Source organism: Mobula hypostoma, chromosome 21, assembly GCF_963921235.1.
Source record: "Mobula hypostoma chromosome 21, sMobHyp1.1, whole genome shotgun sequence".
Taxonomy (NCBI): domain Eukaryota; kingdom Metazoa; phylum Chordata; class Chondrichthyes; order Myliobatiformes; family Myliobatidae; genus Mobula; species Mobula hypostoma.
In genome coordinates, this window is record NC_086117.1 from 55,261,809 (window position 1) to 55,279,555 (window position 17,747).

General features: G+C 46.3%; 1 protein-coding gene across 3 annotated transcripts in view; it reads left to right on the forward strand.

The window, feature by feature from the left end:
• Window positions 1-6,537: 6,537 nt before the first annotated feature.
• The window catches only part of ulk1b (unc-51 like autophagy activating kinase 1), a 154,920-nt gene continuing 143,710 nt past the window's right edge, over window positions 6,538-17,747 (forward strand). For all 3 annotated transcript variants that reach the window (XM_063074060.1, XM_063074063.1, XM_063074064.1), the window contains exons 1-3: window positions 6,538-7,087; window positions 8,534-8,626; window positions 9,877-9,918. In XM_063074060.1, the coding sequence (XP_062930130.1) occupies window positions 6,998-7,087; window positions 8,534-8,626; window positions 9,877-9,918 (225 nt within the window). In that variant the 5' untranslated portion in view covers window positions 6,538-6,997. The remainder of the gene's footprint in view (window positions 7,088-8,533; window positions 8,627-9,876; window positions 9,919-17,747) is intronic.

A 17,747-nucleotide genomic window follows, 5' to 3' on the forward strand; every position in this document is an offset into this window, starting at 1 on the left:
ACTGTTCCGGTGCAGACATCACGGAAACCAACCTCCCCTCTGTGGACTCTGCATACACTTCTCACTGCTTCAGTACAGCAGCCAGATTAATCAAAGACCCCCCACCCACCCCAGGCATTCTCCCCTCTCCCATCCAGCAGAAGATACAAAAGTCAAAGTTCAAAAGTTCAAAGTAAATTTTATTATCAAAGTACAAATAGGTCACCAGATACAACCTTGAGATTCATTTTCCCGTGGGCATACTCAGCAAATCTATAGAATAGTAACTATAACAAGATCAATGAAAGGTCAACCAGAGTGCAGAAGATAATAAACTGTGCAAATGGAAATACTTTAACAAAGCAAGAAATAACGAGAACATGAGATAATGAGATAAAGAGTCCCTAAAGTGAGATCATTGGTTGGGGGAACATCTCAGATGGATGGGCAAGTGAGTGTAGTTATCCCCTTTTGTTCAACAGCCTGATGGTTGAGGGGTAGTAACTGTTCTTGAACCTGGTGGTGTGAGCCCTGAGGCTCTTGTACCTTCCACTTGATGGCAGCAGCAAAAAAAGAGCATGGGGGTAATCTCCAATGATGGATGCTGTTTTCCTACGACAGTGTTTCATGTAGATGTGCTCAGCGGTTGGGAGGACTTTACCCGTGATATAGTGGACTGAATCTACTATCTCTTGTAGTATTTTCCTTTCAAGGGCATTGATGTTTCCGTACCAGGCCATGATACAGCCAGTCAGTATACTCTACACCAGTGATCCCCAATCTCCAGGCCGCGGACTGATACCGGGATACATAGAACGCAGGGGTACAGCGGTAGCCAGAACACACCCAGCATATCTTTAACAAAAAAAGCTGAAATAAACAAGCTAATTAATTAGGTGCCGCCCAGCACGTAAATGTTGACGTTGCCTCTGATCTGGGCCGACATTTACGTGCCAAGCAGCACCTAATTAATTAGCTTGTTTATTTCGGCTTTTTTCTTAAAGATTTGTTGGATGCGTCCCAGCTACCGCTGTACCACTGCATTCTTCGCGGGAATGTATCAGTCCACGGCCCAGAGGTTGGGGACCACTGCTCTACACTATACCCCTACAGAACTGGCATTATCAAAGACCCTACCACATATTCTCTCTTCCCTCCCCCACCCACCCCCAGGCAGAAGATTCAGAAGCCTGAAAGCATGTACCACCAGGGTCAAGGACAGCTTCTATCCCTACTCTTATAAGACTATTGAACTGCTCCTTCTATGATAAGATGGACTCTTGACCTCACAATCTACTAGTTATGACCGTGTATAAGACAGTGTACTTTCTCTTAGCCGTTACACTTCATTCTGCATTCTGTTATTGCTTTACCTCCTCCTACCTCAGTGCGCTGCGTAACGATCTGATCTGCTTGAGCAGTGTGCAAGACAAGCTCCTCACTGTACCTTGCAGCAAAGGGCAGCAGGGTAGTGTGGTGGATAGCACAACGCTTCACAGCACCAGCAAACTGTGTTCAATTCCCACTGCTGACAGTAAGGAGTTTGCATGTTCTCTCTGTGACTGTCTGGCTTCCTCCGGGTGCTCCGGCTTCCTCCCACATTCCAAAGATGTACCAGTAGGTCATTGTAAATGGTCCTGTGATCAGGCTAGGAATAAATTGGGGAGTGCTGGGTGGCACGGCTGACAGAGCCAAAAGGGTCCGTTCCGTGCAGAGGCTCAACTAATCAATAAACAGGTACAATAATCAATAAGCAGGTACAGGCCCTTCGGCTCACAACGTTTTGTTGACTTTTTAACCTAAAGCCAATCTAATCCATCCCTCCCACATAAACCTCCATTTTTCTATCATCCAAGTGCCTATCTAAGAGTCTCAGTCTCTACCACCACCCCTGGCAGCACATTCCACGCACCCGCCACTCTCTGTGTGAAAAACCTACCTGCCATCCTTCCCTGTGCTTTCCTCCAATCACCTTAAAATGATGCCCTCTCATATTAGCCATTTCCAGCCTGGGAAAAGGTCTCTGGCTCTCTACTCGATTTAGGCCTCCTCTTGTCTGGTACACCCCTATCAAGTCACCTCTCATCCTCCTTTGCTCCAAAGGGAAAAGCTCCAGCTCACTCACCCTACCCTCATAAGACATGCCCCCTACACGCGGCAACGTTAAAACAATCCCAATTCCAGTAAGTTTGTCCTCCCTCCTGGAACCATGAAGCCCAGCAGCCCTGTGGGAGCATCTCCTCCACCCCAGGAAAGTCCCCACTGCTCCAGGCTGACTCTCTGACCCAAGAGTCACACGCTGAGTCGAGAGAGGGAGAGAGAGAAACATAGAGACGGACAGAGGAGGGGGAGAGAGCAGAGCGAGGAAGAGAGAGAGAGGAGGGTGAGAGAGATGAGTGAGAGAGAGAAGGGGGAGAGAGAAATGAGGGAAGGAGGGAAGGAGAGAGGGAGAAAGAGAGACATGGGAGAGAAGGGCAAGGAGGGAGAGGGTGAGAGAGAAAGACGAGGGAGAGAGATGGCGATGTGAGAGAAGGAAGAAGAGAGTGCATTGAGGAGAGAGAATGAGAGGGAGCGAGAGGGGGAGAGAAGGGACGGAGGAAGAAGAAAGAAGAGACGGTGAGAGAGTGAGACAAAGAGAGGGAGTGAGAGGGAGTGAGAGGGAGAGAGGGGAGGAAAAAGAGAGACAGAGGGAGAGACATGAGAGAAAGAGGAGGGAGAGAGGTGGGAGAGAGAGAGAGGGAGGAGGGGTGACAGAGGGGGATGGAGAGAAAGAGAGAGGGATAGAGGTGGGGAGAGAGAGGGATAGGGTGAGGAGAGAGGGAGAGTGTGACAGAGAATGGAGGGAGAGAGAAAGTGAGATTGAGAGGAAGAGAATAAGTGAGAGGGAGGGAGACAGAGTGAGAGGGAGTGTGAGATGTGAGAGAGGAGGGAGGGAGAGGGAAAGAGATTTAGCAAGAAAGAGAGTGAGTGAGAGGGGAGAGAGAAGAAGGGAGAGAATAGAGAGGGGAAAGAGAAGGGAGAGAGGGAGGGAGAGAGAAAGAGATAGTGAGATTAAGAGGGAGAGTGAGTGAGAGGGAATGTGAGAGAGAGATTGAGAGTGAGGGAGGAGGGAAGGAGAGTGGGGAGAGTGGAGGGAGAGAGAGAAAACAAGGAGGGAAGGAGAGTAGGGAGAGAGAGAACGAGGGAGAGATGGGGAGAGTGGAGGGTGAGATATAAGAGGAGGGAGAGGGAGAGGGAGAGGGAGGGGAGAGAGGAGGGAGGGAGAGGGAGGGATGGAGAGAGTGCGAGAGGAGGGAGGGAGAGGGAGGAATGGAGAGAGTGCGAGAGGGAGGGAGATGGTGAGCGACAGAAACAGTGAGAAGGAGAGAGAGAGGAGAAAGAAAGGCTGGAGAGGGACAGAATGTGTGGGAGAGAGTGAGAGAGAGGGAAGAGCGAGAAAGGGAGAGAGGAGGGGGAGTAATGGAGAGATGGGGGCAAGGGAGAGAGAAACTGAATGAGAGGGAGAGTGAGAGAGGGAAGGGGAGAGAGAGGGATGGAGAGAGTGAGAGAGGGAGGGAGATAAAGAGGGAGCGAGAAAGTGAGTGGGAGTGAGAGAGCAAAATACAGAGGGAGATAGAGCGAGAGAGAGTGAGTGAGAGGGAGAGGGAGAGAGGGAGAGAGGGAGAGAGGGAGAGGGAGAGAGGGAGAGGGAGAGGGAGAGAGGGAGAGGAGGAGAGGGAGAGAGGGAGAGGGAGAGAGGGAGAGGAGGAGAGGAGGAGAGGGAGAGAGGGAGAGAGGGAGAGGGAGAGGGAGAGAGGGAGAGAGGGAGGGAGAGAGGGAGGGAGAGAGGGAGAGGGAGAGAGGGAGAGAGGGAGAGGAGGAGAGGAGGAGAGGGAGAGGGAGAGAGGGAGAGGAGGAGAGGAGGAGAGGAGGAGAGGAGGAGAGGGAGAGGGAGAGAGGGAGAGAGGGAGAGAGGGAGAGGGAGAGAGAGGGAGAGGAGGAGAGGAGGAGAGGGAGAGGGAGAGAGGGAGAGAGGGAGAGTGACAGTGGGGGATTAAGAGAGCAAGGGAGAAAGAGGGAGAGAGGAGAGAGAGACTGAAAGAGGGATAGAGAGAAAGGGAGAGAGTGAAATAGAGATGGAGAGTGTGAGAAGGTGAGACAGAGAGAGAGGGAGAGAGAGGGAGAGAGAGGAAAGAAAGTCATGGAGAGAGATAAAGACACGATAAAGACATCTATGTCTTCTGAGCAGATCACTGTAGATTGGTATCCCTCTCTCGTGGAACGGGCAGCATGGAGAAGTAGGCGGCCGTCTGCTTCTTCTTGTTGACACTGAAGAGCTGACACCTCCTCACTGTCTTGAGATGTGATTCTGTAACATTTGTCATTCACAGTTGATACAGAATCTTCTCCTGTAGCTTTGCTCTGTCTTTCTCCATTCATGGACTATGAAGCTAATGAGACTATTTTTGTTACTGACTTTGGTCAGGAAGCTCCTCCACTGCCTCACCATCTGTGTGCCTGTGATACCTTGCAACTCATGACCAGTCTCTTCACCCCATAGAGATCTTTCAGTATTCCTGATAGAGTTCTCCTTGTATGTGTGGAACACAACATCTATTCTGCTACTCTGACTGCCTTCCCTCACAGCCATACCCAGAATTGTTGTGGCAACATCTCTGAAAGTAACTTGATCACCTTTCACTCTTTGAACCAAGTTCATTCCATCAACCACTGTAGCAGTTTCCTGGGAGTTGCTCTTCTACTGCTACATTTTTCTGCAAGGTTGTGGCTAAAGTAGCTTTATTTGTCTTTCTCAGCGATCATTCTGGTGTGGACGGGGCCCAGGGCAATGGTCCGATGGAATGAGAAAGGATATCCTCCATACGTAGACTGCACCCTTGTGCCATCGCTGTGATGCATCCAAACAAAGATCTGTCTGCTTTCAAGATGATCACCCTCCCATTTGATTTCACTTCTCTCTTCTTACACATATCACTGAATGTTTTCAGCTTGTTGGTTTTCATTGGGTCATGGTATTTCTTTGCTGGTGGGTCTTCCTCTAGTCTCTCATCCTTGAAGGTTGTACAGCATTGCTCACCAATCTCATATGCCTTCATCAGGTCAGAGGCAATGTCCTTGGGGGCTGCCTTTGCCGTAGAGATGCTAATGAGGTCCCGCTTCTCTGCAAATGGGTTGACCCATTCATGTATGAGGCTAACCACTGCTGAAACTGCTTCCTCATCTTTCTGGATTCTTGGCTGCTGTAGCTCCGCATGACAAAGCTCTGATTTGTTGCCTTTTGCACCATCTCCCTTAACTGTCCCAGGAATGCACTGTGGTGCTCAGCTATTATGTAGTAACGCTTGATAGCTCCAGTGTTCAGGCCGAACTGTGATGTGCCTCCAGGAGTCTGTGTGTCTTTGTTCACTGTGGCTTCAATAGCCTGGTCCACAGGGATCTGCCCAAAGGGGTTGTTACCTGACAGCTGCACTGAGAATTGGCCTGTCTTGAAGGCCTCATACACAGAAAGATTCTTCTCTAGGAGGTTCATCATCTGAGCAAAGTAAGGGGACAGGTACCTGGCATAATTCATCTTATCATAGGCAAAGCACCATGGGATCATGGTTCTTATAGCATGGAGGTGCAACTCCCAGTCCCCCTCACAGAAAGCTACCACTGCTGCAATGCTATCACATATTTTCTAGCACGAAGGGTGTATACCTTGCCAAAAATCACTATAAGAATTATTACCCCGCTCTTTGCTTTCACGTCAGTGACAGTGCAACTAATTTTCGGTCGTCCCAAACCCGGGTTCATCCGACACCTAAACCGTGCGCCTCTGTAGGTCAAAGCCAGTGCGACGCCTCCTAAATTTGACCCCAACGAAGTTAAGATCGTGTACCTCAGATGTACAGGAGGTGAAGTTGGTGCACCTTCTGCTTTGGCTCCCAAGATTGGTCCATTGGGTCTGTCTCCCAGGAAAGTGGGTCCTGGCTACAGGTGACTGTATCACAATCCAGCTGACCATCCAGATTCAGGATGTCCCATCAGCTTCTGCCCTAATCATCAAAGCTCTGAAGGAACCACCCAGGGACAGAAAGAAGCAAAAGAATATTAAACACACTGGCAGCATCACCTTCGATGAGGTGGTTAATATTGCCCGGCAGATGAGGCATGGTTCTCCAGCGAGAGACCTTTCAGGAACTGTGGAGGAAATCCTGGGAACTGCTGGGTCCGTCGGTGGCAACACACACTGTCATTGACGACATCACTGAAGGCAGGATTGAGTGCCTACTGAATGAAGAGGAAGTGCCAGATATCAGGGCCCCAGCAGAGTAAAATAAAATCTGTTGAGATTAAAAAAAAATTATTCCCCCCTACATGGTACCGGTGACCCAAATTTGGGGTCCTGGCTCACGGACTGAGGGGGTGAGAGAGGGAGATGGAGAGAAATTGGGAGATCATGGAGACAGAGGGGGAGAGGAGGAGTGTGAGGGAGAGAGAGGGAGGGAGTGGGGGAGGAGAGAGAGGGGAGGACAGAGAGAGTGGGAGGAGAGAGAGGAGTGAGGGAGGCGGCCTCTCTGTAAACAGACAGCTTGTGTCCTTTGTCTGCGGAGCGTCTCCAACTCTCCTCCCTCCCGGGCAAAGCGCAGCCCCTCCCGCTGGATCCACCATCACCCCCCGCCCCTGGTACACCGGACAGTAGCCCTGCCTCCTTGTTGTCTCCAGTGCGGAGAAGGGCTACGGGAACCACAAGAGTGTCAGACCCGCTTGTCTAGACAGAGAACCGGCTGATCGGCCATGGGAGGAAGCGCCTGATCTGCGCCAGCCCGGGCTAGAGCGCACCCCACCCCACGGGGCTCTGTATGTCTTGAGGGGGGAGAATGATTGCCGGGACACCCGGGGGAGAGACGGCGAAAGCGCCCGTGGAAATGGCAAGGGATCTGCGTTCTTACGCCGCCAGCTGCCTCGCCACCTCCGGGCCTGTTCCCGGCCAACCGTGATCGGGTGAGCCGGGGGAATCGGAGCGCAATTCGCCATGGAGACCGTGGGCAAATTCGAGTTCAACAGGAAGGATCTGATCGGGCACGGGGCTTTCGCCGTGGTCTTCAAAGGTCGGCACATCGAGGTAAAATCTCGCCCTGGTGCCGCTGAATAGCGCTGGTCGGTACATTTATACAGGTTGTTCCTGCGGCAGGGCCGCTGATGTGTCTGACACACTTGTAATACCGTGTTTATTTACAGTGTGAGAGTCTGAGTGTGTGCGTGTGAGTGGGTGCGTGATGGTATGTGTGTGTGTGAGTCTGTATGTGTGTTTGTGTCTGTGTGTGTTTGTGTCTGTGTGTGTGTGTCTATGTGTGTGTGTGTCTGTATGTATGTGTTTGTGTCTGTGTGTGTGTGTGAGTCTGTATGTATGTGTTTGTGTCTGTGTGTGTGAGTCTGTATGTGTGTGTTTGTGTCTGTGTGTGTGTGTCTATGTGTGTGTGAGTCTGTATGTATGTGTTTGTGTCTGTGTGTGTGTGTGAGTCTGTATGTATGTGTTTGTGTCTGTGTGTGAGTCTGTATGTGTGTGTTTGTGTCTGTGTGTGTGTGTGTGTGTGTGTGTGTGTCTGTATGTGTGTGTTTGTGTCTGTGTGTGTGTGTGTGTGTGTGTGAGTCTGTATGTATGTGTTTGTGTCTGTGTGTGAGTCTGTATGTGTGTGTTTGTGTCTGTGTGTGTGTGTGTGTGTGAGTCTGTATGTATGTGTTTGTGTCTATGTGTTTTTGTGCCTCTGTATGTGTATGTGAGTGTGTGTATTTGTGTATGTGAGTGTATATGTATGTGTTTGTGTGTGTCTCTGTATGTTTGTGTGTGTGAGTGTCTGTGTATGTGTTTGTGTGTGTGCCCATGTCTATATGTGTGTGTGTGTGTTTGTGTCTGTGTATGTGTGTGTGTGTGTTTGTGTCTGTGTATGTGTTTGTGTGTGCTTGTGTCTGTCTGTGCTGGACAGCTGATAGAGAGGGGGGTGGTGAGAGTAGGCCAGTGAGCTTTCTACAGCCTGTCTACCTCAGGCAGACAAGTATGGACAAGTCTCCTTTACCCCCGCGATTTATATAAACCCATGTTCCTATCACACGCATTGTTAATTTTCTTTTACAGGCTCATCAAATGCTTCAGTTTTCAGATTAGTTCAGCTGATTCTGGTCAGAGCTTTAATAAAACAGTCAGAAGTACAAGTTTTCTTGCACTGATTAAAGTTTAACTGTCCATTAAACCCCAAATGTAAACATTTCTGGATGAAAAGCAACACACAAAATGCAGGAGGAACTCAGCAGGTCAGGCAGAGTCTACAGAGAGGAATAAAAAGTCAACATTTCAGCGCGATACCCTTCATCAGGACTGAAACTTTGGCTGTTTACTTCTCTCCATTGATGCTGCCTGACCTGCTGAGTTCCTCCGGCATTTTGTGTGTGTTGCTCTGAATTAGCAGCATCAGCAGAATCTTTTGTGTTTATGATTTGCTGAATTAACGATCAAGTTTTAAACTACATATACAAATACAGCCAGTATAATAATTGCCACTTTTTGTTTCAGAAACATGATTGCGAGGTTGCCATTAAATGTATTAACAAGAAAAACTTAGTAAAATCTCAAACCCTTTTGGGAAAGGAAATTAAAATCTTAAAGGTAAGAGCAATACTTCAGTTCAAGTTCAGTTTATTGTCATTCAACCCGTACACACGTCTATCACCAAATGAAACAACTTTTCCCTGGACCGAGGTGCACAACCCAGTACGTAAAACTTAGACACACACACACAACACATAAAGTAATATTACCACAAATAAATTAACAAAAAAAAGGTGCATTTACAACACAAGTTAAGGAGTAAACAGTATAACGCTACCAACACTTCACTCATGACGAGACCTGGGTGGTGGCAGGGAGTTCGTTAGTCTCACGGCCTGGGGGAAGAAGCTGTTTCCCATCCTAACAGTTCTTGTCCTGATGCCTGATGGTAGGGGGTCAAAGAGATTGTTGGATAGATGGGTTGGATCATTGACAAAGCTAAGGGTACTGCATTTGACACTGATCATTTAGCCAAAGTGCAAAGTAAATTTATAATCAAAAGTACACATACGTCACCATATACAACCCTGAGATTCATGTTATTGCAGACATAATAAATCCGTGGAATAATAACCATAACAGAATTAATGAAAGACCACACCAACTTGGGCCTTCAACCAGAGTGCAAAAGACAACAGAATGTGCAAATACAAAAAGAAATGATAACAAATAAATAAGCAATAAGTATTGAGAACATGAGATGAAGAGTCCTGGAAAGTGAGTCCATACGTTGGGGGAGCAGTTCAGTGATGGGGCAAGTGAAGTTGAGTGAAGTTATCCACTTTGGTTGAATAGCCTGATGGTTGAGGGGTGATAACTGCTCCTGAACCTGGTGGTGAGAGTCCTGAGACTCCTGTTCCTTCTCCCTGATGGCAGCAGCGAGAAGAGAGCGTGACCTGGGTGGTGGGTGCTGCTTTCCTGCGATAGTATTTTGTGTGCTCAGTGGTGGGGAGGACTTTACCCATGATGGACTGGGCTGAATCCATAACTTTTTGTAGGATTTTCCATTCAAGGGCATTGATATTTCCATACCAGGCTGTGATGCAGCCATTCGGTATACTCTCCACTACACATCTATAGAAGTTTATCGAAGTTTTAGCTGTCATGCTGAATCTTCACAAACTGCTAAGGAAGTAGGGGTGCTGCTGGGCTTTCTTCATAGTTGTACTTTATGTGCTGGGTCCTCCGAAATGATAACACCGATGAACTAGTTTTGAATCTCTCACACATGTGGAATTAATGAGTTGTTGAGGTTTTTTTTAAACCTTGTGGCTTTACCACATGAGTTAATATTTCCTCTTTTTCAGGAACTGAAACACGAAAACATTGTGGCACTCTATGACTTTCAGGTAACAGTATTGGTTCAAAAGCTGCATCCTAGAGAAATGATGTACAAACAGAACATGCTCACGGTATTAAGCAGCTAGGAGAGCATCTGTAGATAAAGGAGAGCCGAACTATGGTTTCAAGCTGATGAAGTATTTCATAACGTCAGCATTTTGTGGTTTTCAAAGTTATAAGTAAATTTATTATCAAAGTACATAATATCTCACCACATACAACCCTGAAATTCATCTTCCTGTGGGAATTCCCAATAAATCCATAATGGAATAATAACCATAACAGAATCAATGAAAGACCGCACCAACTTGGGTCTTCAACCAGAATGCAAAAGACAACAAACTGCAAATACAAAAAGAAAGAAATAATAATAATAAATAAACAATAAATATTGAGACGAGATGAAGAGTCCTTAAAAGTGAGTCCATTGGTTGTGGAAACATTTCAATAATGGGGCAAGTGAAGCTTTCCCTTTTGGTCCAAGAGCCTGATGGTTGAGGGGTAATAACTGATCCTGACCCTGGTGGTGTGGGTCCTGAGGCTCCTGTACCTCCTTCCTGATGGTTGAGGGGTAATAACTGATCCTGACCCTGGTGGTGTGGGTTCTGAGGCTCCTGTACCTCCTTCCTGATGGTTGACGGGTAATAACTGATCCTGACCCTGGTGGTGTGGGTCCTGAGGCTCCTGTCCCTCCTTCCTGATGGTTGAGGGGTAATAACTGATCCTGACCCTGGTGGTGTGAGTCCTGAGGCTCCTGTCCCTCCTTCCTGATGGTTGGGGGGTAATAACTGATCCTGACCCTGGTGGTGTGGGTCCTGAGGCTCCTGTCCCTCCTTCCTATTGGCAGCAGTGAGAAGTGAGCTTGGCCGAGGTGGTTGGGGTCCCTGATGATAGATTGTGGTTTACCCTCAATTTTGCATGTGTTGTTTTATTTGTTCTAGGATATTTTGCTCATTAATATTATGATTTGAAGGATTTTTAAAGACGACCTCAGTTTCATCAGTTTCTGAATTAATTCAGCAGGAATAAATGACCAGCAGGATTCCAATAACTATATTGCAAAATAAATGTATAGATGTGCTGATTTTTCAAGTGGGAAGGATTCACCCTTCTTAGCAGATCCCCTGGGAACAGTTACCTCCAGCCCTGCAATTGACATTGCCCCTGCCGACCCTAGTTTGATTGGGAATACATTGCCTCTGAATTTGGAACAGTTCGGGGAATTGGGAATCTATGAGTCCCGCAGCTGGGTGGTTCGGCACGGACTAGATGGGCTGAAGGGCCTATTTCTGTGCTGGCCTGTTCTCGGATTCTGTATCCGAGAGTGTTTCGCGTGCCTGTCTAGTGAACAGCTGATCGTTTTGTTGACATTCTCCGACATCCGGGTTGAACTTTAGTGCGCATGCGCCGCGCCGGCTTCGGTGGCCTGCGCTCGCTGTGACTGCTGGGAAATGTAGTCCATTTTTCCGACTCTTGACAGGGCACGACATGTTAGAACTACAGCTCCCAGGTACCTGCGCGCGTCAGCTGCTTCATCTACGTCAGATAGACTGTTACATGTCGAGTTGAGGGTGATTGGGCAGAGCGGGGTCTCCTTATGTGACAGATTACACTAAGCATGACTAATATTACCCATTGCAGCAGCTCCGGGCAATATAAAGAGTTACACCAAAAATAACCACAGCTGGAATTGGTTTCTTAATTACAAACGTTTGTAGAAGCAGAAAACTGTAAGGCCTTAAGACATAGGAGCAGAATTAGGCCATTTAGCCCGTCAGTTCTGCTTCACCATTTGATCATGGCCAATCTATTTCCCCCATGCTTTCTCCCTGTAAACTTTCACGCCCTGACTTATCAAGAACTTAATCAATCTCCGCTTTAAATATACCTAGTGACTGGGCCTCCACAGCTGCCTGAGGCAACAAATTCCACAGATTCACCACCCTTTGGTTAAAGAAATTCCTCCTCGCCTCTGCTCTAAATGGACACCCCTCTATTCTGAGGGTATGTTCTTTGTCCTAGACTCCCCTACCAAAGGAAATGGCCCCTTCACATCCAGTATATTGAGGCCTCTCAACATTCGATCGGTTTCAATGAGGTCACCCCTTGCATTCTTCTGATTTGGTCTATACAGTCTTGGGCATTACTTTACATTTATAACCTTTAAATACAGAGTCAGATCATCAGGACAGCTGGTGGATAAGAATTCGATTAAAATGAGGACTGGCACTCTTAATACACAAGAATCAGAATCAAATTTATTATCACTGACATATTCAAAGTAAGTTTATTATCGAAGTACATGTATGTCACCATGTACAACCGTGAGATTTATTTTCCTGTGGGCCTTTACAGTAAACACATTAGGATCAATGAAAGACCACACATGACAAAGCACAACAAGCAAAGTGCAAAAGACAACAATCAGAATCAGGTTTAATATCACCAGCATATGTCGTAAAATGTGTTAACCTTCAGGCAGCAGTACTATGCATGATAAATATACAGAAAAACCCTGAATTATAGTTAGCATATTTATGTGTATTAAATAGTTAAATAAGTAGAGCAAAAAGAGGAAAAAATAGTAGTAAGGTGGTGTTCATGGGTTCAGTGTCCATTCAGAAATCTGATGGTGTCTTCAGGCTCCTGTACCTCCTCCCTCGTGGAAACAATTAGAACAGGGCATGACCTGCGTGATGAGGGTCCTTAATGATGGATGCCTCCTTTTCAATAGGTACGTTTAATGTCAGAGAAATGTATACAGTATACATCCTGAAATGCTTTTTGAGTCATTGCTGCTTGAAGATGGATACCACAGAGGCATTGCTTTTGGATACTATGGAGGCTGGTGCCGTGATGGAGCTGATTAAGTTTACAACTCTCTGCAGCTTACTTCGATCCAGTGGAGTAGTCTCCACCCAACCCCCATACCAGACGGCGATGCAACTAGTCTGAATGCTGTCCACGTGACGTCCGTAGAGATTTGCAAGTGTCATTGGTGACATACCAAATCTCCTCAAACTCTGAATGAAATGTGTGTGTGTATTGCTCTGGATTTCCAGCACCTGCAGAATCTCCTGTGACTATTACTAGTAATTTTGTGTGCTAGGATGTTTTACCCAGACTAATTACAGTGTTATTGTGGTTGCTGTCCTACAAACCAACTCAGTATGTTGTTGTTACCTTTATAAATGTAAGTGCTGAACATTTGGCCCTTGTTCAAAATTAGGTCGTGGTAAAACATTCCCTAAACGTGTGATTCTCCTGGTGGTTGCGGTTGGTTGGAGGCTGATGGTGCTTGTCCGTCATTGTCCATTGAATCTGACGATGGCGGGAAGCCTTCTCGGGACAGTTTTTAAAGTGGAAAAGCCATCGCATTAGGACAGTTTCTCCATCGACCTCGAGGTGCGGTAGTACAAGTAGTCATCACAAACGGGGGTCTTCTCGGATGGCTATGAATTTATCTCTGCCTTAGAATATAGAACAGTACAGCACAGGAACAGGCCATTCGGCCCACAATGTTGTGCTGATCCAGCTATAAAGCAAATCAAAAGTACCCAAACACTAATCCCTCCTACCTACACCATGCCCATATCCCACCGTCTTCCTCACATCCATGTGCCTGTCCAAACATCTCTTGAAAGTCTCTAATGTATTTGCCTCCACCACCAGACCAGGCAGCACATTCCAGACATCCACCACTCTGAGTAAAAAACAAACTCCTCACATCCCCCTTGAGCATACCCTCTCTCACTTCCAATACCCTCTGGTATTAGACATTTCACCCCTGGGAAACAGATCCTCTCTGTCCACTCTATCTATGCCTCTCATTATTTTATAAACCTCTATCAGATCTCCCCTCAGCCTCTGGCGCTCCAGAAAAAACAGTCCAAGCTTATCCAGCTTCTTGTGGTAGCAGATATGCTGTAAACCAGGCAGCATCCTGGTAAACCTCCTCTGCACCCTCTCCAAAGCCTCGACATCCTCCTGTGGTGGGGCAGTTATGGTTTTTGTACCTTTATAACTTGACCCTAGTTCAAAATTAAGTCTTTGTGTTTTTCCTTAAACTTCTGATTCAGCTGGCCGTTGTAGTTGGGTGTCTGCTGTATCCAACGATGACAGGAAACGTGTGCGGAAGAGTTCTTTGCATGGAAAAGCCTTTCCACTCCAGGTCCAGTCGTACAAGTAGGCGTCACAAGTAGTGGTCTTCCTTGTTTGCAGTGGATGACCGTGGAGTTTTCTGTGCCTCGTCATGCTGCTCACTCCCCATGGGGCATTGCAGAACCACCTTCCTGGCTATTGGATCACCATAAGACCATAGGAGATAAGAGCTGAATTAGGCTAGATACAACCTTGAGATCAATTTCCTTTTGGGCATTCATAGTGGATACAAAGAAATGAAAAAGATGTAGGAGCGGAATTAGACCATTTGGCCCATCGAGTCTGTTCTGCCATTTCATCAATGGCTGATCCAATTTTCCTCTCAGCCCCAATCTCCTGCCTCTCCCTGTATCCCTTCATGCCCTGACCAGTGAAGAATCTGTCAACCTCTGCCTTAAATATACATGAAAACTTGGCCTCTACAGCTGCCTGGTGCAAATAATTCAATAGTTCACTACTCATTGGCCAAAAAAAATTTCTTCTCATATCCGTTATAAAGAGGGTGCCCCTCTATTCTGAGGCTGTGACCCCTAGTCTTAGATTCTCCCATTATAGGAGACATTCTCTCCATATCCACTCTATCAAGGCCTTGCACTATTAAATAGGTTTCAATGAGGTCACCCCTCATTCTTCTGAATTCTCGTGAATAGAGGCCAAGGGCCATCAAACACTCTGCATAAGACAAGCCATTCGATCCTGGAATCATTTTTATGAACCTCCTTTGAACCCTCTCCAGTTTCAGCACATCCTTTCTAAGATAGGGACCCAAAACTGCTCACAATACTCCAAGTGAAACCCCACCAGTGCTTTATAAAGCCTCGATATTACATCAAAGAAACACATTTTGTGTGTGTGGCTTGGATTTCCAGCATCTACAGATTTTCCCTTGTTCAGAATTACATCTTTGCTTTTATGTTCTAGTCCTCTTGAAATGAATGCACACATTGCATTTGCCTTCCTCACTACTGAGTCAACCTGTAAATTAACCTTTAGGGAATCCTGCACAAGGACTCCCAAGTCCCTTTGCACCTCTGTTTTCTCGTATTATCTCTCCATTTAGAAAATAGTCAGCCCCTTCATTTCTTATACCAATGTGCATGACCATACATATCCCAACGCTGTATTCCATCTGTCATTTCCTTGCCCATTCTCCTAATCTGTCCAAGTCCTTCTGTAGCCTCTCTACTTCCTCAAAACTACCTGCCCTTCCACCTATCTTCATATCATCTGCAAACTTTACAACGAAGTTATTAATTCCATCAATCAAATCATTGACATATAACATAAAAAGAATCGGTCCCAACACAGACCCCTGTGGAACACCATTAGTCACGAGCAACCAACCAGAAAAGGCTCCCTTTATTCCCACTCTTTTCCTCCTACCAATCAAGTACTGCTTTATCCATGCTAGAATCTTTCCTGTAATACCATGGGTTCGTAGCTTGTTAAGCAGCCTCATGTGTGGCACCTTGTCAAAGGCCTTCTGAGAGTCCAAGTGCACATCAACCGACTCTCCTTTTCCTGTCCCACTCGTCATTCCTTCAAAGAATTCCAGCAGGTTGGCAGAGTTTCCCTTCAGGAAACCATGCTAACCGTGGCCTATTTTATCATCCTTAATCATTGGCTCCAACATCTTGAAAGATCATTACTAATGCCTCGACAATCTCTTCAGCCACCTCTTTCAGGACCCTATGGTGTACAGAATCTGGTCCAGGTGACTTATCTACTTTCAAACATTTCAGTTTCCCAAGAACCTTCTCCCTAGTGATGGCAACTTCACACATTTCATAACCTCTGACACCTGGAACTTCCACCATATTGCTAGTGTCTTCCACAGTAAAGACTGATGCAAAATTCTTCCTCTGTTCATCCGCCATTTCCTTGCCCGCGCCCCCCCCTTTCCCTTTGCTACCGCTCCAGGATTGTTTTCCAGCAGTCCGATATCCACTCTCACCTCTCTTTTACACTTTATGTATCTGAAGAAACTTTTGGCAACTTCATTCATATTATTGGTTAGCTTACTTTCATATTCCATTTTTACCTTCTTGATGACTGTTTTAGTTGCCTTCTGTTGGTTTTTATAAGATTCCCAATCCTCTAACTTCCCACTAATTTTTGCTCTATTATAAGCCCTCTCTTTGGCTTTTATGTTGGCTTTGACTTCTCTTGTTAGCCATGGTTGTGTCATCTTGCCTTTAGAAAACCTCAGCCTCTTTAGGATGTATATATCCTGTGCCTTTCAAATTGCTTCCAGAAATTCCAGGCATTGCTGCTCTGCCATCATCCCTGCCAGTGTTCTTTTCCAATCAAGGAAATCAACTCTTCTCTCATGCCTCTGTAATTCCCTTTACTCCACTGGAATACTGATACATCTGACTTTAGCATCTCCTTCTCAAATTTCAGGGTGAATTCAATCATATTATCATCACTTGACCCCCAAGGGTTCTTTTATATTAAATTCTCTAATTGTGTTCACTGACAACACCTGTTCCAGAATAGCTGATCCCCTAGTGGGATCAACCACAAGCTGCTCTAATCTCATAGGCACTCTAGAAATTCCCCCTCCTGTAATCCAGCACCAACCTGATTGTCCCAATCTACCTGCATATTGAAATCCCCCATGACTATTGTAACATTGCCCTTTTGGCATGCATTTTCTATCTCCCATTGTTATTTGTAGACCACATCCTTACTACTGTTTGGGGGTCTGTAGACAAATCCCATCAGGGTCTTTTTACTCTTGCAGTTCCTAAGATCTATCCACAATGATTCGACTCTTTTCAACCCTATGTCACTTCTTTCTAATGATTTGATTTCATTTTTTACCAACAGAGCAATGCCACCCCCTCTGCCTTCCTGCCTGTCCTTTCAGTACAATGTGTATGCTTGGATATTAAGCTCCCAGATATAATCTTTCAGCCATGATTCAGTGATGCCTGTAACTTCATACTTGCCTTAATGCAACTGTGCTACAAGTTCATCTACATTATTCCATATACTGCACACATTCAAATATAGCACCTTCAGTCCTGTATTCACCTTTTCAATTTTGTCTGCATTTATTGTTGTAACTCATCCAGTTGACTGCAATTTTACTCTGTCAGCAGCCTCTCCTCACTCACTACACATTGCCTGTGTTTGTAAACCAGCTACCTCACCTTCAGCACTATTATCTGCCTTTCCTATGACACTTCTTACATTGAAATATACGCAGATCAGGACACCAGTCACACCATGCTCAACCTTCTGATTCCCAACTTTGTCTCAGGTGTTACCAACATCTGTCTCCACAACCTCTCCACTAACTGTTCTGACACTGGTTCCCATCCCCCTGCAACTCTAGTTTAAACCCCACCATGCAGCATTAACAAACCTTCCTGCTAGGATATTAGTCCCCCTCCAGTTCAGGTGCAAAACATTCCTTACATACAGGTCCCACCTTCCTTGGAAGAGATCCCAATGATCCAGAAATCTTATGCTCTCCCTCCTACACCCTAACCCTTAGCCACATATTCAACTGTATAATCTTCCTAGTACATAGCACAGGTAGCATTTCTGAGATCTCAATCCTGGATGTCCTGCCCTTTAACTTAGCACCTAACTCCCCATGCAGAACCTCATTACTCATCCTACCCATGCCATTGGTACCTACATGGACCACAGCTTCTGGCTGTTC